Below are 23,778 nucleotides of genomic sequence, written 5' to 3' on the forward strand. Positions count from 1 at the left end.
TCAAATGAAACCCAAAGTCAGCAGATAGAAGGAAATAATAAAAATAAAAGCAGAACTAAATAAAATAGAGAACAAAACGACAATAGAGAAAAATAGAGAAAAAAATTAATGCTACAAATAGCTGGTTCTTAATAAAATTGACAAATCTTTGGCTAGACTCACTAAGATATAAAGAGAAAAGACACAAACAAAATCAGAAATGAAGGAGGGGACGTTACCACGGATGCCTTAGAAATACAAAGGATCATCCAAGAATACTATGAAGGACTATATGCCACCAAATTCAGTAACCTTGAAGAAATGGACAAGTTCTTAGAAATATATAGCCTTCCTAGGCTGAATCATGAAGAATTGGAAAATCTAAATAGACTGATCACCAATAAGGAAATTGAATCAGTTATCCGAAACCTTCTGGAAAGCAAAAGTCTGGGACCAGATGGAAGTGAATTCTACCAAACATTCAAAGAGGATCTAATACCAGGCCTACTCAAACTCTTCCAAAAAATTGAAAAAGAGAGAATACTCCCTAACTCATTTTATGAGGCCAGTATTACTTTGCTACCAAAACCTGGTAAGAACAACACAAAAAAAGAAAATCACAGACCAATATCTCTGATGAATACGGATATAAAAATCCTAAACAAAATTCTAACAAATCAAGTGCAGCAATGCATTAAAAAGATTATACTTCACCACCAAGTGGGGTTCATCCCAGGGGCACAAGTGTGGTTCAACATACCCAAATACATCAATGCGATATACTACATAAACAAAATAAAGGACAAAAATAATATGATTATATCAATAGATGCAGAAAAAGTGTTTGACAAGATACAACATCCATTTATGACTAAAACACTTAATGAAATATCACTCCGAAACAAAACAGGCTGTAGTGTTTTCAGAATTTGGTGTCAGATCATCTGTGTTTGCTGGCTCGGTAAGGGAAAGTTTCACCCAATAGGTAGAATGTGATGCAGACGTTAAAGGATGGTATTGCTCGGGGATGAAGGGAGTGAACATGCTAGATAAGGGTTGCCATGATCTAGGGGCAAAGATCAGCAGGGAGGTTGACATGGGTGGGACAGGATGAGAGTAGGCTGCCACTAGTGTTTTGAGATCACACATTTTTTTTTAATTAAAATTTATTGGGTGACAATGGTTAGTAAAATTACATAGGTTCCAAGTGTACACTTCTGTAATATATCATCTATATATCACATTGGAGAGCACACATATTTATCTCCAACTGGATCTGCTGGAAAAGATGGCCCCACACCTCTGTTACCACTACCAACTTTTTTCACTGAGGGTGGTAAAGACTTTGACTTGAATAGACTAAAGATCAAATATTTAGGAATTCAGGAATTCTCATTCAGGAATATGACAGTCCCATCTTCACTACTATGTCTATCGTGCTGCCAGTTTTTTATCTAACCCACTTACTGTCACAATCCCCATGAAAGGTGACGGATCTCTCTCTATAATAATAATGCCACTTTGTATTTGTATAGCACTTAGTATTTCTCATGGCACTTGCACATATATGATCTCATGAACAGATTTTTTAAATAAATTGCACTGTCATATAAAATGATCTGAAATCAATTGTGCCATCTGGGCAACGTTCACTGGTCCTAGTGGGGAGATGAAAATTGAGTCTAACTTGACTTTTCATTTTCCAGTTAAAACAACACATCCTTAAAAAGTCGATTAGTAGTCACACTGATAATCACAGATACTGGTTTGCATAAGACAGTGTCAATCTATTCTTTTTACTATCATGAGGTTTTACATACATATATGTATGTATATATATATATATCTATATATATCTATATATATATATATATATGTATATATATATATATATAGATATATATATATAGATATATATATATAAAATGCTTCCGTAGCTTAAAGAAGTTTTATATTGAAGAAATAATGGGCAGTTTTAGTTTTAGGAGTCATCTACCACTTTTTCATGGAAAATATGTTGATAATTCTTCCAGCAGAGTATCTTGCCACTCTAGTTCATAAAATGTTACTTAGGGGACTGAATCATAACATCTTCCAAAACCCAATCCACTTGAGGCAGGTGATCCAATGGCAAGGTTTGGCGTTTAGAAATCAGTCATGGCCCACCTCGACCTATGGAACTAAATGAGGCTATTCTAATGGATCATAGTTTGTTTATTTAGCTAAAATGTTGACAGATAATATATGCTAATTGCTGAAAAAAATAGAGCCTGGACTTAATATTTTATATATTCATATGTGTTTTGTACTTTAAGATACTTTTTATACTTAAAAGAACTTTCTAATCATTGATTTCATTGGTGTTAAGACATGTGAATACATGCCTTCCTATAAATGAGAGAAATGTGATGCTTTTAGAGAAATGTGATGCTTTTAGAGAAATGTCCCAAATGCCCCATATAAATACACTGCTATTGTTCCTTTTTTCTAAAGAGAGTACAGAAAACCATATTTAATGCCTAAGTAGCTTTCTGTGTGCCTTTCTACAAGAAGGATGACTTGAGCACTAATAAAGCAGAGTAAGCAAATAACATTGCAACTCGGATAAAACATAGGACGTCCAAGGAAATTTGAATTGCAGAAAAATAATAGTTTTTCAGTGTGTGTCCCAAATATTGTTTTTTTTTTTAAGTATAAATATGTCTCACATGTTAGTTTTTCAGTAGTTGAAATTTAACTGGATGTCCTGGATTTTTATTGGCCAAAGCTGCCAACCATAGATGCAACCTAGGTCCAGGCAGGCGCTAAGATTTGTGATAAAGGTGTGACCAGTTTCCTTCAGCAGAATAGTATATTATCCCATGGCTCTTCAGTATGTCATCTAATTCTCTTTTCTCTCTGTAAGAACTTCATGTTGAGAGCAAACTTAGAGCTGCTTAGATATAAAATCTTTTGAATTATTTGCTTAATGGCAGCTGGCATCTGTGAGCTGAGAATATTTCTTTGCTGCCAGGTTACAGAACCTTTGAGGATAAGCCTTCAAGAGAATGGTGTTACCCTCTGGATATCCCTAATTGTGGATCTCACAGGCTTGAATTAATGTCTTCCAAATTGATCTAGTTTCTTCCCTTCCACCTGCTCCCCCTGTATGTATGTAAAAGAGACTGATATCCATCCTGCCACCCAAGCCAGAAGCTTGGGAGCCTGGAAGGTAAGGGGGTCTTCCCTTCCTCATCCTCCTTCCCATGTGCAGTCAGTCCTGTGGATTTCCTCTTTCCCTCATTTCCTTGACCATGTCATTAGTGAAGACTCGCCCTGCCTTTCTGTTTCTCCTCCAGCTCAATCCCCTCACCCATCCATAATGGAGCACACCACTGGGCTGATCACAATACAGTACCTTTTAACTTCTGTCGCTGTAGTGGGACTAGACCATATTCTACCAGTGCCTTTTGGTACTTACAATAAGTAGGGGCTCATTGAAAAAGATCAGAACATGGATGGATCTTGCAACCACATTCGTCATTCTGCCCAGAGTCCTTTCTGCTAAATTCTGCTCATCTCATTGAGTATCTGGGTATCATATGGCTCACTCTCCTTCAGAAAATGCACCGAGCCACTTATTTCCCTGGAGTTCTCCCAATTTACCTCATCCCCTTTAATTCTTAGTAACTCCCATCCCACCATAATGACTGTTTTCTGAGCCATTTCTTGGAAAAATTTACCCACCTCTAGCAACCACAAACATGTACTGACAGGCGTGTGCATGCACACACACACACACAGACACACACACACACACACACACACACACATATGCACATGCGCTGTATGTATGTGTGTGTTTTAGCAATCCTATACTGCTAAGTGTCCTACATTTTGAATCATTCCAAGATACGACATAATTTGCCTTTCAGTCCACATAAACTATAGTTATTGGCTTATAGACTTAATTATGTCACATCAGGTCAGATTTTCATCCTCAGGAGTTCCTATGGATGTTTGCCTCCTTGACTGAAAAAATTGTAGATCTTGTGTCCTCAGACAGATGGTTTATATTCTTTAAAAGTTTACATTTTTGTTTCTTTTTTATTCAACAATGATAAGTTAGTTTTCTTTCTCCTTTTTTTTTTTTTTTTTGTAAAAAAGGCAGTCTAGGGAGATAGAAGTTTGATAGCCAGAACCTGAGAACTAAATGTACTTTTTAATAGACTCAGAATTAATACATTGCAATGGGATGCAAAAATCCCTTTTCTATCTTTACGCAGTGAAGTGAATATTACTGAGTGAATTATTTCAATAAGAGAAATATGTCTCCAAACATTTAGCCTTCACTATATCCCAAACTTCTGAAGATCCTTTTATTAGTATTGTCTAAGATATGCTAAGGAAAAATTTTCTTTTATGATATCTCCAAATGCCACTTTCAAGATACTATATCGTTATATTGCCAATGAGACACTTTTTCTGTGATAATTTTTCAATTTCTCTCAAAGTTTTAATTTCTTCAATTTCACAAACCATTCAACAAATAAATATGCCTCAGCCCTAGTATTTCTTTCTGCTCATTAGTGGTATATGTAAACAAATAAATTAATTTTATCTTCTCTGTAAAGTACTAGCATTTGCAAGGTTAAATTTAACTCTGGTTCCCTAGGATGATAACGGGCACACACCAGGAATTACTCAAGTGGCAGATGCCTTGGGAACGCTGGATCTTACATTAGAAAGGGGCAATAGGATGCAGAGTAGCCAGCCCCAGATTCAGATTAAGAAAAAGCTTACCTGTGAGCCCACGAACACATCCATGCACAACTACACACATGTTTAAAAGCTGAAGGAATGCTTGAAGTGCAAGTGGCAGCAGAGATGGAACTAGAAAAATGAAGAGAAACATTTGCTTCAGGAGGTATTGTGGGGGCAAAGACAGTCACGGGTCCCACCACCAATTACGAAGAACAGAAGCTCTGGGGTTGGAGATACCACGCTGGAGCTGACTCTCTCTCGGGTGCAGCAGCTCTGGCCTTTGTCTGCAGAGATGCCCCAACCTTCTTGTGACACCTTAAAAACAACCCAGGAAATTGAACAGAGTGTGAGAGTTGTGAACATCAGATATGGCCTTAGCTCTGATTTATAAAATAGCCAAATCATTCACAGAGTGCAGCACTGTAGCCCTAATAAAGAACCCATGGTTTGTGACAGAGCCCACCACAGGATGGGGCGTTCTGTCGGTAAAGAGGGGCAAGTGGATGGAGATTGGATCTGGGAATTGTTTGCATATGGTATTAATGGACTCCTTGGTGTGAATGAAATTATCCAAGGAGAACATGAAGACTGAGAAGAAAAGCATCATTTAACATGTGGATTAAGGAAAGAAGTATCATCATATGGGATTTGAGAGGGAGGAAGGGACCATCCTTTCTAATATTGCAACCTGCCTCCCCACATTCACTCCCAGCATCCTTTACTCTAATTCAAGTTTTCTACTTCCTGTAGCATTTATCACCTACTAAAATACTATATAATTTACTTCTAAATTGTTTTATTGTATTTTATTTTATATCTTCCCTGCCCCTGCCCCCCCATCCTTTACTGGAAGGTAGGCTCCATGAGGGCAGGTGTCTTTGTCTGTTGATGTATTCCAAGTAGGTAGAACAGTGCTTCTCTTCTTCTCCTACAAGTCCCTTTAACATTCCTTGTAATACTGGTTTGGTGGTGATGAACTCTTTTAACTTTTTCTTGTCTGGGAAGCTCTCTCTCTGTCCTCCGATTCTAAATAATAACTTTGCTCGGGAGAGTAATCTTGGTTGTAGGTCCTTGCTTTTCATCACTTTGAACATTTCCTGCCAATCCCTTCTGGCCTGCAAAGTTTCTGTAGAGAAATCAGTTGACAGCCTTATGGGTGTTCCCTTGACTGTAACTAACTGCTTTTCTCTTGCTGCTTCTCTGTCTTTAACCTTTGGCATTCTAAATATGATGTGTCTTGTGTGGGCTTCTTTGAGTTCATCTTGTTTGGGACTCTGTGCTTCCTGGGCTTGAATATCTATTTTCTTCGCCAGGTTAGGGAAGTTTTCTGTCATTATATCTTCAAATAGGTTTTCGATTCCTTGCTTTCTTTCTTCTCCTTCTGGTACTTCCATGATGCAAATGTTGGTATGCTTGTTGTCTCAAAGGCCCCTTAAACTTCCTCATTTTTCTGGATTCTTTTTTCTTTTAGCTGTTCTGACTGTGTGTTTTCTGCTACCTTATGTTCTAAGTCAATGATTCGATCCTCTGCTTCATCTAATCTACTGTTGATTCTCTCTAATACATTCTTTATTTCAGTCATTGTATTCTTCATTACTGACTGGATCTTTATGTTTTCTGTCTCCATTTTAATGTTTTCTATCTCTTTGTTGAATTTCTCCCTGAGATCATTGAGCATCCTTATAACCAGTGTTCTCAACTCTGCATCTGATAGATTGCTTGTCTCCATTTTGTTGAGTTCAGGTTTTGGAACTTTGTTCTGTTTTTTCCTTTAGGACATGATTCTTTTTCTCCCCATTTTGGCTGCCTTTCTGTGTTAGGTAGGGCTTCTACGTCTTCTGGTCTTAGAGTCACCTTGTAGTAGGTGTCCTATGGGACCCAGTACCTGGTCACCTGAGCCTGGTACTCCAGGTGTGTCCCTTGTGTGGTTTGTGTGTGCCCTTCTGTTATAGTTGAGTCTTGGTTGCTGTTTGCACATCAGTGGGAGGGATTGACCCTCAGGCTGATTGGTTGTAAGGACTGGCTGTGACTACAGTGGAGGACCTGTTGTGCAGAGGCTGACCTTATGGAGCAGCATTCACTTTAGCAGGGCTCTGATGCCTGTCCAGTGTGCCCTTTGGGTATGCCATCTGAGGAAGCAGCCTGGTGGTGTTCCAGCTTGTTTGAAGCCAGCCATCAGACATACCAGCCTTGGAGCCTCCTCGGAGGGGTGCCACCATAGGCCAAATTCAGCCGCAGGCTGTGCCCTGCCCCAGACCACCTAGAATGATCCACAAAGCAGTTTGCCGATGGCAGCCACCTGAGCTGGACTTGGAGGTGCTTGGGAGAGGCCCAGCCACAAACCAAGTCTGGCTACCACTAGTGCCAGGCTTGGTGCAGCTCAGCATGAAATATGGGGCATGCTGAGGCCAGATACTGCTTGTTTGGGTTTTGTGAACTTTTGGGAGATTATAGGAAAGTCCACAGCATGAACCAAGATAGGCCATTTGTATGGAAAAGCCACTGGAAGCGGCTTGGGTGGGCCCACAAGTTGAGTAGGGTGGGGTCTCAGGGAATCACCAGAGTGGGATGAAGAGTGTTAGCCAGGTTGATGGAGACTAAGCTACAGTGGCTGCCTATGTGTGCATTCTGGGAGTGGGGAGGGCTCAACAAAGAAACAATGGATTCTGCCAGCATATATGTCTGGGAGAAAACTGCCCCTCCAGCTCTTGCCAGACAACTCAATTCCTCCCTGTTTGTCCCTGGCACCCCTTGAGCCACTGTCCCAGCACTGGCGCTCAGAGTGAGTGAGACCATCAGCAAGTAAGTCCATGCACAGGCCCTTTAAGAGGAATACTTGGGACTCTAGCCACCCTCCATCTCACCCAGCCACAATCTCCACTGATTTTCACAGCCAGAAGCTATGGGGACTTGTCTCCCCTGTATAAGAACCCCAGGGAGTTCTAGTGTGGGGCTGGGACCCTTTGCTCTTCAGAGGGGACCTCCACACCTGAGATATCCCTCCTGATCCCTCACATGTGGGTGTGGGACCAGTCCGCTCCATGTCTCTGCCCCTTCTACCAGTCTCTAGGTGGCTTCTTCTGTGTATCCTTAGTTGTAGGACTTCTGTTCAGCTAGACATCAGGCGATTCTCAATGATGACTGTTCTGTAGTTTAGTTGCAGTTTAGATGTGGTCATGAGAAGAGTCAAGTACAGTGTTTACCTACTCTGCCATCTTGACCAGTGTAGTCACCTGGTTTTCAATGGCTTCAGTCACAGGTCTGGTGGTTGATTGGCTGTGGTTAGAAATGACAGGGGTAATTGAACCATATGTTGCTCGTCATCCAGCAGGCAAGCCTGAACTCAATCATTTGGTTGTGTTCATAACGTTTTAAATAGCAGAAAGAGAGAGTGAGCCCCAAAGTGTAAGTGCTTCTCAAGTTTCTCCTTTCTTCAGTTCTGCTGATGTCTCCTTGGCCAAAGCAAGTCATATGGTCAAGCCCAGATTCAAAGGGTAGAAAAGTAAATTCCATATCTTGATGGGAGAACTGCAAAGCCACATTGCAAAGGGGCACGCCTGTGGAAAGGAAAGGGGTTTTTGTTCTCTGTTGAGAAGGAAGAGGAGACGTAATGATGAGAAAAATAAGTTGAGTAAACTTATAAGTGTTTTCCCCCACATTGAGTAATTATATGTTTATGTTGAGAAAAAATGAAGGTTATTCTCCAAAGAAATACAGATGCTGGCTGGTAAGAGTGAAAATACACTGGGAAGAGGAAATAGAAAAGGGATCTGCAGGGCTATGGGTGGAGTACTCAGAGCATCTGCTGCATGAGCTTTTGGAAATATGAAACAAATCTGAGTTCTCAGTAGGTTAAAGCATGAGAAATTTGTCTGTTGGGAGCCAAGGACATTTTTTTTCTCTCTCAAGGACATTATTTCTTTAGGCATTTATTAAATGTGAGCAGCTGATCAGGTTTTGAGAGGAGACATGTTTTGTATACTTAGGACCAGCAGAACCCTGGGACGTTTACCCCAAACTCCCCCATTGCCATGTCACTGAACTCAGAAACACCAAATATGAAAATGCTTAACTGAGAGACCTAGAAATCATATTTTCCTCTACAAATACATAAGGTAAATCTTAAACCAGGAATTCTCCATAATCTCACAGTAATAGCAACTCCTTGTTTATTTTTAACAGTCAATACTGAATTATACCTTCTCTGTTCTGACATTGATTTATCAGTTTCTTTATATTTTAGTCCGCTGTCCAAGTTAACCATTAATTCCCACTCCATTTATTGAGAGGGCTATGCAGTCTTAAGTACATACTATAGAACTGAATTATTGAACTACTTAATTTGGAGTGTGTGGGTATTGAGTGCTTTTAACACTTTGATGAGTTTCATTCTACAAATGTGATAGAGGAAACTTCTATTAGTCCAAAATATCCAAGGGGATGACACACTCCTCCGCATTAAAAAAAAAAAAAAAAAAAAAAGTCAAATTCTTCCCTCACAGCTTAACTTCATTTAAAGGCTGATAGCATCCTTGTTCAGACTGGACATGATGGATATTGTCATTTCCTACAACATATTTAAATATGGGCTTTCACCTACTTTATAAATTAGAGTTGAATACCAAAGGAAATTGCTGTATCACATCAGTCAGTCTTTCCCATAATAATGCTGCATAGGAACCACCACAAAATCTCAATGGCTTTCAACCATAAGCATTTATTTTCACTCTCAGGTCAGTGGATCTTCTGGGCTGGTTCTCCTTTAAGCTGCAGGTTTATGGGCTATCTGGGGGCAGATCTTCTCCAGGTATCTTACTATGGACCCAGGCTGGAGGGGGGGCAGCATCTACTTGGGATTATGTTCTCCTGTTGGTAATAGACAGAAGCTCCTAGAGGGACAAATGGAAGCATTCAATACTTGTTATGATCTAGTGCACTGTCCCTTCCACATTCCATTGGCCAAAGCAAGACAACTCAATTACAACCAAAGGCAAGAGTGGGTAATAACTAACTGTCCACTAAGAGGCAAGGGTGAGATGTACAAAATCGCCAGAATAGTAAAGAATTCAGGCCAACAATTCCATCCACCACAGAGAGGTGGTTATTTATGGAAACAAAGATTGCCTTGGACATTTAATAGGCCATGCTTATATGGTTCATTGATACTTAGTGCCTAACCTGGAATTGCTTAATTGTGCTTCTTGATTCATCTGACTCTGGGAGAATTAAAAGATACTTTTTTTGTTTTAATTAACGTTTATTGGGGTGACAATTGTTAGCAAAGTTACATAGATTTCAGGTGTACAATTCTGTATTACATCATCTATAAATCCCCTTGTGTGTTCACCACCCAGAGTCAGTTCTCCTTCCATCACCATATATTTGATCAAAGATACTTTTCAATATGTTTACTTGAAATAATGATACAGAGTTTCAATTTTTTTCTTGTATCTCCAACTATAGCTTGCAAATTGGATTTCTTTCTGTGCTGACTCTTCTCCCTTTTCAGTGTCTATTAACATTTTTATTTTCATTCAGCCCTGAGGTACTGAAGAGTGAGCCATATGGGGAGAAGGCTGACGTCTGGGCAGCAGGCTGCATCCTTTATCAGATGGCCACTCTGAATCCTCCCTTCTGCAGCACCAACATGCTTTCCCTGGCTACAAAAGTAAGAAACTTTGAGAGAGGTCGAAAGGGTCTCATGCTGCTAAAAACACCATCCCTCTTTTCCTTGAATAAAACCTTAGTGATTTTAAAAAAAAGTTATCAATTAAAATGAGGCATTGTTTTATTAACTGCATGATCCAGTTTATTTTCTCCCTTTTCTAAATGTGTTATGGCACATTTTTTTCTATAATGGTCTTCATTTATTATCATAGAAAATTATGAAATAAATATAACAAATTACTTTTGGTCTGTTATTGTTGATTGTAGTTTGGATTACTCACAATCCAGCATATTTTATTATCCTCCACGTCATTAATATGAATCCGAGGTTAACTTTAGCTCATCTTGACGAACACAACACCAAGTCCAAGAACTGTTTAATTGATGTTAGTTTTTTATTTGTTGGATGTTTTTGTTTATGATTAAAATTTGTGCACAAAGTTATAATGCTTATTGAGTAACTCTCATGTTGTGGCCAAGTGTTACTGCTCAAAAATATCAATGGCCCCTTTATTTCCGTCATTCCACTCTGTTTGTTTTGCAGATAGTGGAGGCGGTATACGAACCAGTGCCAGAAGGCATCTACTCTGAAAAAGTGACAGATACCATCAGAAGGTAATTAGTCTCACAGCGTTGACCATGCAGAAATTATCAAGCAATACCTCATATGTATAAACATTCACTATGCAAATATTCATTGAGAGGAAGGGCTTCAAAATAATTCAAACCTAGAAAAATGTTGGTGCACCATCAGTAATAATGACCATTGGAAGCCATGAAGTGTCCAAGAGGAAGCGGTACATTTACTTGAAATATTATACAACCACTAGAATGCTGGATGTAAAAGGCTCTGTATCAACCTATAAAACAGGTACAATATGACGCTAAGTGCAAACAGGATGTGAAGCTATTTATAACGATGACCAAAAACGTGAAAATATGCATGAATGTGGGAAAAAGCTGGACAAGAACATATGAAGCTGCAAAAGGCTGTGTTAGGTGATACACCTGTAAGCATTTTTCATTGCTATTTTTAAATCAGTAATGTTATATTATGTAATAAATTTTCAAAGAAAGTCAGAAAAGTTTTCCAGCTATCACTGTAGTAGGAGTAATGAAAGTCATTATCCCCTCGCTAAGTTCTGACCTCGCAGGGCTTGTCCCAGCTGACCTCGCACCCCATCCCCTCCCACCTTCCCTCTTTTCCCTGCCTCCAGGGAAGGAAAGTTGCCTGATCGTCCTGGCCTGCACCTTCCCTCTGGACCTTTGTCCTTGCTCTTCCTGGAACTCTCTTTTCTCTGATACACTCCTGGCACAGGCCATCACTTCCCAAAGGTTTCTACTGAAATGTCCCCATGACAGAAAGCACCCTGATGCCCCCACAGCCTCTCACTCTTGCCCCCTTGCCTGCTTTATAAAGCTCACAGCACCCATCACCCTGACCTGCTATGCTTGCGTATGCAGACTTGTTTTTTTATCCCCTCTCTTCCCACCAGAATGAAAACTCCACAAGAGTGGGACTTCTTCAGTTTAGCTCATAGCGGTTCAGTGCCCAGAGCAATGCCTGGCATGAAGTAGACCCTTAACAAATACTGATTGTATGAATAAATGACTCATTTATCTGGTTGATTGCTATTTCTGGATCATTTTATACACTTAAATTGGCCCGAGATTACTTCTCTGCCCCACTCGAAACCCTAGAGTCAGTCCAGATAGAATCTTTCTCCATTCCCCTGCCCAATTTCCTTAAACTTGATTCTGTATCTATTTTAGCACTTTGCACTATCTCTGATGGGATATCATAGACATATTACCATGGCATGCCCCTTTCTCTTTGGTTTCCCCTCCCAGCCCATTGTTTTGCACTAATTGGTCCTCCTCACATGTTTATAGGATTATATCTTTCCTCCTTCAGCACAATGCTGCCCTCAGGCCAGCTGGGGCTAAGTTTCACTAACAGTGGACTCTAAACAAACAATTGGACCACTCTTTTCTGCATCTGTTTCCTCATTCAGTAAAATGGGGATCCTAATAGTACCAAACTCATCAGGCTGGTGTGATTTTTATACAAAGTACCTACCTATGCAAATCATTTAGCATGGGCTTGGCACATGGTCAATCTTGAGCAACGCTGGCCGTTGTCATTGTTAATATTACGGGAAATGAGCTGAAAACGCCTTCCAAATCATCTGAATTCTGCGTATGCTGGATCATGCCCTATTGCTAATGAATCCAGACAGATGTATTTAAACTGCTCATCTCCATGATTTGTTCCTGTTCTCTGTTTGTTTTCTGTGAAGTGCCTTAAAAATTCAAGAAGTCTCCAGAGATGTCAAGGCAAGAGTACCAGATTTACTCATTTCATTTCTCCGTTTCATAGGTATTTGATTGCCACAAAGAACAGGGGAGGCATAGTGCAGAGAAAAAGAACGGAGATGTTATTCTGATTTTGTGTCACTGGGCAAACAGGACCATAATTTGCTTCTGACAGGCTCCCTGCCTATTGGTATCCATGCCTCTTGGGGCTAAGAGGCTTGTGGCAGAGTCAGATATAAGTTGTCGTGTAAAGGTTAAGAACATCAGTAGGTTCTAGAATCAACTGGATTCTAATTCTTCTACTCACTTTAACATCCCCAGGCCCCATTTGCCTCATCTGTGATGTATGGGTAACAACAGTAATTACTCATGAGCTTGTGTCAAAGCCTAAGTCAGATGCTCTTAGCACAGTGCCCAGCATGTAGTGAGTCCTCAATAAAACTAAGTATTGTTACTAATAATATTATCACTTATGGAATTAAGTATATAAAGGAAATTATGATAAATTCAGTGAAAGAGAGGAAAGGGAGCAAGAAGAAATTACAGAAGGACTTGGCATACTCTGGGAATTTGGGAAGTGTCTATGAAGAATGGACATGTAATCTGAGGCCTGAACAATCACTAATTCTCAAATAGTAAACAGAGCGTAGTAAGAATTCATAGACCAACATCTGTGAAGGCTTTCCTGAGGGAAAGAGCTTGTTAGTTTGAGGAACTGAAAGAAATTGGTGCTGTAGTATGTTAAGTAAGGGAGAGAGTAGCCAGCGAATCATTAGGGCCTGGGGAGGCCGACAGGGGCCGGATTGGCCATGTCCTATAGGCCACAGAGTGTTTTGAATTTTTATCTCGAGTATGAGGAGTAAAGGGCTATTCACAAGCTGGGACATGGTGAAAATTTCCTCTTTAGCAAAGATCATGCTGGCTATTCTATGGGGGATGGACTAGAGGGAATGAGAGAGGGAGGGAGAAGGAGGTCCAGCTGTCCACTGAGAGATGATGGCGGCTTTGACTGCATTGGTGTTGGTGTTGATGGAGAGAAGTAGGGTTTTTCCACTGTGGGGTGGAAATTGAGTCAACAAATTTTGGGGCACGATCATAAGAGGATTAAAAACTGCTTTCGTTCACTGGGACAATGGAATGGCACTGAAAATATGAAAACAATTGGATTTATTCTGTGGCACTTTTGAAAATGGAGCCCAGATCATGGAGTGCAAGTTCCAAGGAGGCCAAGGTCAGCTCACCGTTAGGAAGTGTGTGTCAGAATTGGAACTACACAGTGGAGCAGGCTGCTAGAGGGGTAGTGAGTTCCCTGTCACCAGAATGTTTAAGAGGATGAATGATCACTATTAAGGGACTCTGGATGAAATATTTTTGAGAATACTTTTTATTTGAAATAATAAGATGCCATAATAAGTAAGAACTGACCATTGAGTTTGTAACTGACTATAAATTAAGATTGCAGTGTGCATTCTGTAACAGATGTTGTTTTCATTTAAAGTTATTCGAGACTCATTGTCTGGGTTCACATCGCACATAAAGTTTTATCTTTAGAAAATTTGACATAAAAAAACAAAATCAGTCATGAGTTGCATGCAATTGCATATTTAATTTGCTTTGGATTTGTAGTCTTTAAAAATTAAGTTCCAAAAGAATTAGGGAACAAATCCAATTTCCTATTTTCTTCAGGAAATGGATACAAGGGACACATGAAGGCAAAAGTGTCCTTAATCATTTGTGACTCAGCAAACCAGGCTCAGAGCCAGTCAGTAGTAATGTTGTAGAGCTTTTGAAATATAAGCGAACCCTTGATGGAAACGTTCACCAGACTCATTCTTAATTTTAGACCAGGCGTTGTTTCCAATCACGTGTATCTTCTTCCTTCATCTGTACCGTCTCCTCACGTTTACTTTCTACATTTTGTCAGGTAGAGCTCATACACTTTGTGTTTCTAATGTGTGGCATCTTTCCTTTTTCCTGTTTGTTCATGGGGTGCATAAGCACATTTTGTCACTGGGAGCTTTCTTTCCTAACAGGCTTTTAGATTGGGAGACTGTCTTAGGAACCCTGAGCAGTTTGGGGCAGAAAAGAAATACATTTCGTTGCTCTGCCCAGTACCAGCATTACTATTTTTTTCCTTTCCAGTACACTATTAAGAGATTATTGTCTGTTTACTTTCTAAAAAGGCAGAATGCTGCCTCCTGTGCACAAAATATTCCAGTTGCCTTATTTTTCTCTCTCTGTGCCTGGTTGCGTAAGCTGGTTGGCGCTTTTTGTTTCAGAGTCAATCATGAGACTAACAAAGTTAGTACTTTCAAATAGTACTAAGGACAAGTGGGTCATTACATTTTCCACCCTACCTTCAACTCTTTGTTTCTTAAAACATGAAATGAACACAATTGAACATTGTGTCCTATAATTCTTTTCATCTGGTCTCTCAGAGAAGAGTGGGGACAAAGTAGGTGGGGTGAGTGGAGCATCCCAGATTTATTTCTAGAACATGATTTTATGGTTATCTGATTAGAGCATTATTTGATTAGAGATTATTGGAACATTCAGTTGCTCTTAATAGTCATGGGGATGTAAAATACAGCATAGGGAATACAGTCAATAATATTGTAATAACTTTGTATGGTACCAGATGGGTACTAGACTTCGTGGGGGTATTACTTTGTAAGTTATTTAAATGCCTAACCACTATGCTATGCACCTGAAGCTAATATAAAATAATATTGAATGTCAACTGTAATTGAAAAAAATAAAAATAAAATTCATGTGTTCAAAAAGTAAAAAAAATAACACAAATTAAAGCTGTGAAAAAATGATTTCTCTGAAATATCTAAGCAGGGAGATATTTCAGAGCAATGAGGCTAAACTGGAGCTTTTAGTAGGAGATGTTCCTGGGAATCCAAAAATCTGTAGCCAAATATTTTGGGTTATGAACAGATAAATTCTTAGATGTTAGGCTAAGTTTGTTTCTTTGTTCATTCGTTTGTTCATTTGCTGAGTACCTGTTAGGACCCAGATTCCATTTTATTTGGTGGGAGATCATGGTAAAGGGGACACATGTCCCTCGTCTCGAGAAGTTTCCAGGTTCTAGTGGTGAAACAGATCATCACAATACAATAATTATGGTAGTTTTGAGTACTTAGCTATAGACAGTACAATGAGAACATATAAAAGGGGGATAGTAAGTCTATCTGAGGGTGGTCCAAGAAGTCTTCCTAATGGAGACTTGGGAAAGAGTGGGATTTTGGCAGGCAGTTAAGGAATATGGTTTGGGAAAGGGTCGGTATCATCAGCAAAAAAACCCAGATTCAAACAGAAGGGATAAAATGAGCAAAGAAATGGTGGCATAGGAGAGCCATGGGTTGTTGGGAAAGTACAGGTAGGAGCATTTGTTGTGTTGCTTGGGGAAGGGAGAGGGGGGAAGAGGAGCTGAAGCTATGGAGGGAGTTAAGGGCCAGGTCAAGAGGGGCCTTGTATGGCACGCTGGGAATTTTAATTTTGTCCTATTGGGTCAATGAGAGGCCAGGGAGGAACTCTGAGGAATTCTGAGCACAGGAGTGATGTAATCAGTTTTGGAATATTATTCTGGTAGAAGTTTACAACATGCATCAGAGGTGAACAAGTGAACAAGTGAGGAGCGTGCAACTTAGGACACCATTTCAGTAGTCTCAGCAAGTGATGATGCAATAGGCCAATGGCCGTGGGATTAGAGGGGGAGGATGTGAATTCAAAACATATTTAGGAGGTGGAAGCCACAGGACTTGGTTTTGGTTGAGTGTAGGAGGGGATGGAGGAGAAATACAATGGTGGATTTTCTTTTAAATTTATTGAGCTTTCATAATGTGTCAGCACTTTGCAAGCATGGCTTTATGTAATCACCATACCAGCTTGGTGAGGTAAATACTGTGATCACCCCATTTTATAGACGGGCTGTCTGAAGCTTAGCAACTAAGTCTTGCTTAAGATCAGAGTTAACAAAGGGTGAGCCAGGATTTAAAGCCCAGCAATGTGACCTAGAGCCTGTAGGCCTAGTTATGATGCTAAACTGTATCTCCCAGGTGGTTCCTTTTCCAGAACTGGCAAATACAGGATGAGGAATAACTTTGGGAGAGGAGGAGATGACTAACTGCCAGAACACAAGGCCATTCTGGTTCTCATTTACCATAATATATAACCATAAATTTGTAAAACTAGCTTATGTTGCCTTTTTGATTAAAAAACAACACAAAACAAAACTCAGCTGATAATTCAACTGCTAATATTACCATGAAAATCAGTTTGTGTATCTGCAGACTAAGAATTTAGAATATCTGCACTAATGAAAAGCTTAGATGCTAGAAGTTTTGTTTATTTTTTTGGCTTTTTTGCTCACATGGTAGTCATAACCAACATTAGGTCAAGCAAACATTTTTATCAGCTTTAATCCCTTTTGCTAATTAAATGAGAGTAGATGAAGAACTTGATTTAATTAGAAGGTGAAATTCAACACTTAGATTCTTTTGTGATTATGAGTAAAGGTAAGACACTTGAATACAAATATGTTATTGCCACACAGGCTGGCATCACATGTTTATGACTATGCCTGGGGCCTCCACACTGACAGGGGTCCTGTGGTCTGGGTCTAAGACTCTGTGTTCAAGGTCTTGAACTTAATTTTATCTTTGAATTTGTGTTTGGGAAGTGAAGTCTGATGGGACAAGGAGCATGTGTGTTGGGGGCTTGGAGCCTCAGGTCATTTTTGGTCCCTCCAGCTCCCTGCTTCTCTGGCATAGATTCTCAGCCATCTACTCCCAACCCCTTTTGCCCCCACCTGGCCTCCAGTTTTATCTACGTGTCCCTGTTCCATCATTGCTGCTGCCCTTTACCTAGTATGGTGATTGGGTATGTCAACAGGGGAGGCCTGTTTCCACCTTTACCCTCCTCCCCCATGGGGTGTATCTGTAGGTGAGGAGAGGGTCAGGGGGCAGTATGTGCCCCACTCTGTCTTGCGGCGGGGCCAAGAAGAAGCCATCCCTGACCAGGCTGGCAGCACCATAGCGTGTTTGCTGGTCGATTCAGTGGAGGCCTCTTATATCCTGTGGGTATGGAGGGTGCAACTTTTTGGGGTCTCTCTTCTACCATCAATTAGGATGCTGGACTATGGAAAGGGGAGATTGACTTTTCCACTCTGTGGAGGCCCCACATTTTCATTTTGTACTGGGCGCCCAACAAATTATATAGCTGGCTCTATCTCCACAATCTCTTGCCTTACTTTGTATATAATAAATGCATAGGCTGAACTTTGTTATCTAAGAATTCAGAAGATGTATATATGTGTTCGTCATAATCATAGTATTAAGCCTATTGCCTTAGAACTTAAAAAGAAGTAGTGTAAAGGTAAAGCATGACATGATAAAGTAATGTCTTAAAATCTGATTAAGACGTTTGTATTTTACTCATGGCTAAAAACCTCAATAAGAAAGAATAATTAGCATCTCAACAAGTTAGAGTCTGAGTTTGACTTGTTTTGAAGAATAATTATGTGTAATAACTCTTAAATCTTGCCTGGAGACGTCAGTATAGAGTTATTTTAACTGGGGGTTGCTAAATCAAATACAAGATGTGAAAATTAGACCTTTTTCTTAAAGTGCAAACAAGTTCAATTTTACTGAAAAACACACAGGACTGCAGTGAAGTTAGAGTAAAAAATAGAGAAAATGTAGTGAGTGCCAGTAGTATGTAACACATGCAAACCAATGGTCTCGAGAATTGATCCCATGGGCATCTAGAAGAGCCTTCTATGAGTGTCTGGCTGTGATATGAACAATACTCTCTGTAGCAGGCTGATTGATAATTCCTATCTCCCCAAAATCATAGAAAATATTAGCATGTAATGTGTCAAATTAGCTACTTTAAAAGAAAAAATTACTACAAATATCTTAAACCTCTAAGTAACTGGGTTGCATTTTATTTTTGTGACTTGGTGTTTTGTGAGACACTCACTGATCAGGATGCGTTTGATATTGCCGCTGTGCAGCTGGAAAAAGCCAATAAATTGTGACACTCCCGCCTCAGAAAACTTTCTTCCTTTTGGTGCATCAGGGGTGATCATCAGGGCCTATATCATTCGTGTCCCTTTTTGATTCACTGACCAGTGAGTCGGCAGTGATTTTAGAAATTAACCAATTCACACAGGAGAAGATAACACCACCCGCCTATCCTGACCCAAGGAGCAGCTTCCGCTCAGTCTGGAACCCTTGCCTGCCAGTCCAGTTGCAAAGAGAACAGTGCTGCCATTCTCTCTTTCCCAAACTTTTCAAATGCCTTTTGAGAAGTCTTGGATTTAAAACTGAGCTTGATGTCTGTCTTACCCCATGGGTGCAAACACCTTGGTGGACATACAGTGGAATTTATCTTTGACCCTCCACACCTGCGGCCTGGCCCTGACATTGAGCAGAGTGTAATTCTCTTCTCTTCTCTTAGGTGCCTCACTCCTGATGCAGAAGGCCGCCCAGATATTGTACAAGTCAGCTCCATGATCTCAGATGTCATGATGAAGTATTTAGACAGCTTATCTATATCCCAGCTGGCCTTGGAAAAGAAACTGGAACGGGAACGGAGGCGCACACAGAGATATTTTATGGAAGCCAACCGCAACGCCGTCACATGTCACCATGAGCTGGCTCTGCTGTCTCACGTAAGTGTGAACCTTTCAGTCTCTTCGTGATACCCTCTAACAAGGTCGTCTGAGGTTGTCCGTACTGGTCTTAAGGGAAATTCATCCTAAGTTAGGAAAATATCAAATGCTACATGTAATATTTCACTGTTATAGTTACATACTTGCATCCCTGTCTGTATCTTATAATTAAAGTAATTCAATATAACTGATTTCCCAAAGGAGTAACCCATAATTTATTGTATGTATTACAAAACCAGAGGTAGCAAAAGGATCTCTTAGCAATTCTTTAAGTTTATATATTGATCTTTGTATAAATAGCAGTGAATGCTTATATTTAATTTTTTCAGCCATCTGATTTTGGGCATATGGATGAAAATGTCATGTGTTATTGAGAGAAGGAAACAATATTTGCCTTAAAATATTTTTCTTGTTAATCTGTGTAATTGCTTTCATTCCTGTTTGTGGTGGTAATAACGTTGCTATCCTTCAAATCGGAATATGTGCTTTTATTTTTCTTTCCAGTAACCTTTCAATTATTTGGGTGTTTATTTCTGAGCATACCTTGAAAAAGGGATGCCAAAGTGACAAATGTCCATGTGTGCAAGTGGTCGTGTCAGTTATGTGCCTGTTGCATCATGACCAATGGCCCATCCTTTGCTTGTGATCTGGGCTCCCCTGAGCAGGGACCTAGTAAGGGGCCGTTCAATCCCTAAGCGTTCTTTTTCTCCCTTGGGGGGGCTGGCTTCCAAGGCAATAGGGTCATAACACTCATTCTTGATCAGGATACTTGATCAGGGTACCTGTTCATTAAATTCCTTTCCAGGATTCTAAGGACCTGCTCTGCTTCAGCTGGGAAACTTATATAAGACGTTGGTCTCTTATATAAGATGTTCTGATTTCTCAAATAACAGCATATCCAGCAAACTCCTTTCTTTTTAGAGGGAAAACGCTACTGTTCAGTGGGTTTGTCTTGACACACTTGGAACCCGCAGTTCGATATAGGTTTCTTTGTGGGGGAATCTCTTTCATCTTCATTGTCTTAAAGGCTGAGCCCAGCTGCAATTTCAGAGAACAATCCACGGTGATTACCTAAGGCCTCGATTTGTGTTTAGGAGCTTGTGACTTGGAGTTACAGCTCTTGCAGAACACAGTTAAATCTTATACACAGGGAGTGAGAGTGCACTTTGCTTGTAATTCTGCTACCAGATGCTGTTAAAACTAGGCAACAATGAGAAACACATTATTCTATGGACGTCATGTTGCATTCCGAGTATAGCATTTTCAGTAAACTAAAATGCAAGAGATTTAGTCATTTCTGTTAAGTTCTGCATCACAGAGCTACTCGGCCAATTTCCAGTTGGATATAAAAGAATTAGTTTATATTAGCTTCATGTAGCTGACGGGTGGAGTTAGTGTGAAATCTTTCAGTAGAAATTTTCTTATCTTTAGCAAAACACCTTGAGAAGGACCATTTCATTAATTTATTTAATGTTACTTCTCAGCTTTTTAAAAAAACTCTCTATTGTGGAAAATTTCATATATTTGTAGAAGTAAAGAGAGTACTTCGTGTACCCATTTCCCAGTTTCAATAATTGATACTTTAGGCCAGTCATGTATCATCTCTATAGCCACCCACTACCCCTTCCAAATCCAAGATACCTATTGTTTCACCTATCAATATTTCAGTACGTTTTTGGGCGGCCATTTTAACTGTAGAAATCTAACTCTCAGGCCATGACCAGGTAAAACAAAGGAGAGATCTATAGTCAAGGACGGAGTTTTGAGTTTCTAGAGGTTCTTTACTCATCCGTACATTAGGGGGAACATATTACCTATTTCAGAAGCTCCTATGGTTAATGTGTTTGAATGTACTGCGCTAATTAAAAAGTGGCGTAAATTGTAAGATAGCATCAATAATATAAAATGAGCAATGCTTGTGTTGAAGAACAATTTGTTGATGCAACTTGTTAATCGAGTACTAACTGATCCATTAGTACTAAATCCATGTATGTTATTTATGCGATTAATAAATATTAAGTACCTGCTCCTAGCCAGTCTCAGCACCCTCATGGAACATTCAGTCTTATAAAAACCATAGAGAAGTGCTTTACTATGCTTCAATTTTGCTTTAATAAAAGCAAATTTTGTATTTTTAAAGTGCCATAAAATATCTTCTTTTGCACAATTTTAGGTATACTGGTAATTTTTCACTTCAAGATTAATCAAATGTTAACTAAAATGAAAAAAAAAATGCAACTTTTTGAAGGAACTGAGAAGGAAATATGATTACATTCCATTAAAAGAAAACATGTAATTAATTGACATTATCCTCACTAAGTACCAGTTATTATTTTTAAAAACATACCACTGAATCATTGCAGGCAGAAAAACTGTAGTGTAAAAGTGCATGTTTCTTTTTGTTTGTAAGCAGTACGAGGTGTGATCAAACAATATGATGAATGTTTAAATAAAAAAAAATTATTACAGTAAAAGACACATTGCCATTAATCCCCCTCAAAATACTCCCCCTTACTTCAAATATACTTCCCATCGTTCTTGCCACTTTCTGTGGCAGTTCTGGAAGTCTTCTTTCGTGAGTGTCTTTAGTTGCATTGTCATGGCTGCCTCAATATCCTGAATCATTTTGACTTTGGGGAAGAGCCAGAAGTCAAATGGTGCCAGATCTAGTGAATAAGGTGGATGAGGACACACCGTAATGTTTTCATTTGACGTTAATTGCCGTATACCAGAAGCGATGTGTGACACCGAGCATTGTCATGATGGAGGATGATTTACGGCACACTTTAAAACACAGCTTCTCCCAATCATAGTTCACACCCAACTGACTGCACAGAACAAGTTGAAACTTGTCACACACTGTTACTAAAGTTCAACACGCCACTTCCTGTATTGAAGATCCCTGCCTTTCCATTAGATGGCACTTAGCAGCAGCATTCATGGTAATTTTTTTTATCACAATGGAAAGGCACTGTGTCACATATTGCTTCTGATATATGACAATTTCTGTCAAATAAAAACATTACAGTGTGTCCTCATCCACTTTATTCACTGGATCTGGCCCCACATGACTTCTGGCTCTTCTCCAAAGTCAAAATGACCATGAAAGGTAAATACTTTGAATTGATTCCGGTCATCGAGGCAGCTATGACAGCACAACTAAAGACACAAAAGAGGACTTCCAGAACTGCTACCAAAAGTGGCAAGAATGACGGGATAAGTGTGTTTGAAGCAAGGGGAGTATTTTGTAGGAGATTAATGGCAATTTGTCTTTCACTGTAATACATTGTTTTTTAATTTAAACATTCACCGTACTTATTGATCACGCCTTGTATTATGGTACTATGGTTGTTTCATTTCAAATACAGTGGGAAGTTATCCCAGAGCAGTTAATATCAATAATGCAGTTACATAAATCTAATGATAAATCATAATCAAAGGAAAAATAATTTAGTGGGTTCAGTAGAACTTGATGAATTCCCAGCACTGGTAAAAAGATCCACTGTGAATTACCGAAATGTTGCAAATTAGCAGGCAAGCACAATTAATGCGAACCATTAAAGGCTCCTATCTCGTGGGGTGCATCCTGTTTACTTTCACATGTTATCTTATTCTTGACTATGGCAATTCTTGACAATTTTCATTATGAGCTGGTAAATACAAGTATTAATATATATTTCAAAAGAACAAAGAAGGCTTCACTAATAAAATTCACACCTGTGCACTGTGGTTTACCCTCTATGGAAGAAGCAAGACTTTCCTTTTGAAGAACGTTCAACTTTCCAAGTTATATAGTTCAAAATAAGATATCATAAGGAGAGCACAGAATCAAGAATACCAAAACTCCAGCAGAGAAAAATGAGGTGCAATTTTCCCTTAAATGCGGAGTAATAAAAGGCCATTGCAATTAGAGGGTATCATGGCATTGTAATAGTCAAAATCATGATTCGTGTTTTGGCACTGCATACATGTTAAACACACAGAATAATTACCCTTTAGATATTATCTTGAAGCCCAGACAGAAGACTTGGTTGCAGAGACTTCAAAAGAGTGTGTTGCTTAAATCTTCACCAACAAATACAAGGATGAGTGTTAAAAAATAATCCAGCCTGGAAAAATCTGGATACTCAATGGAAAACTTAAATTGAATTCAGTTATTGGGGTTTTATGGATCCAGCTTCAGACTACTATTCACATTGGGGGATAGAGCATATTCCTACATGTACAAATGGAGCTGAGTTGAAAGTTCCAGGGAGGCTGAAGAGTAATCATGGGAGAAGCATGTCCTTGCAGTATGAGATTTGCAGACTTTTACCACTTCTCTTCCAATGATGTTTGGTAGGTACTTTTATCTTCACTGCCCCTATTTTAAAGCTTAGTAATGATTTCTT

At 39.5% G+C, this 23,778-nt stretch overlaps 1 protein-coding gene across 6 annotated transcripts in view; it reads left to right on the forward strand.

Moving 5' to 3' along the window:
• The window catches only part of NEK10 (NIMA related kinase 10), a 181,135-nt gene that overhangs the window by 97,731 nt on the left and 59,626 nt on the right, over nucleotides 1-23,778 (forward strand). For all 6 annotated transcript variants that reach the window (XM_019745290.2, XM_019745292.2, XM_074312742.1 and 3 more), the window contains 3 exons: nucleotides 10,261-10,390; nucleotides 10,934-11,004; nucleotides 19,174-19,387. In XM_019745290.2, coding sequence (XP_019600849.2) covers nucleotides 10,261-10,390; nucleotides 10,934-11,004; nucleotides 19,174-19,387 — 415 coding nt within the window. The remainder of the gene's footprint in view (nucleotides 1-10,260; nucleotides 10,391-10,933; nucleotides 11,005-19,173; nucleotides 19,388-23,778) is intronic.

Source organism: Rhinolophus sinicus, linkage group LG10 (assembly GCF_036562045.2).
Source record: "Rhinolophus sinicus isolate RSC01 linkage group LG10, ASM3656204v1, whole genome shotgun sequence".
Classification (NCBI taxonomy): Eukaryota; Metazoa; Chordata; class Mammalia; order Chiroptera; family Rhinolophidae; genus Rhinolophus; species Rhinolophus sinicus.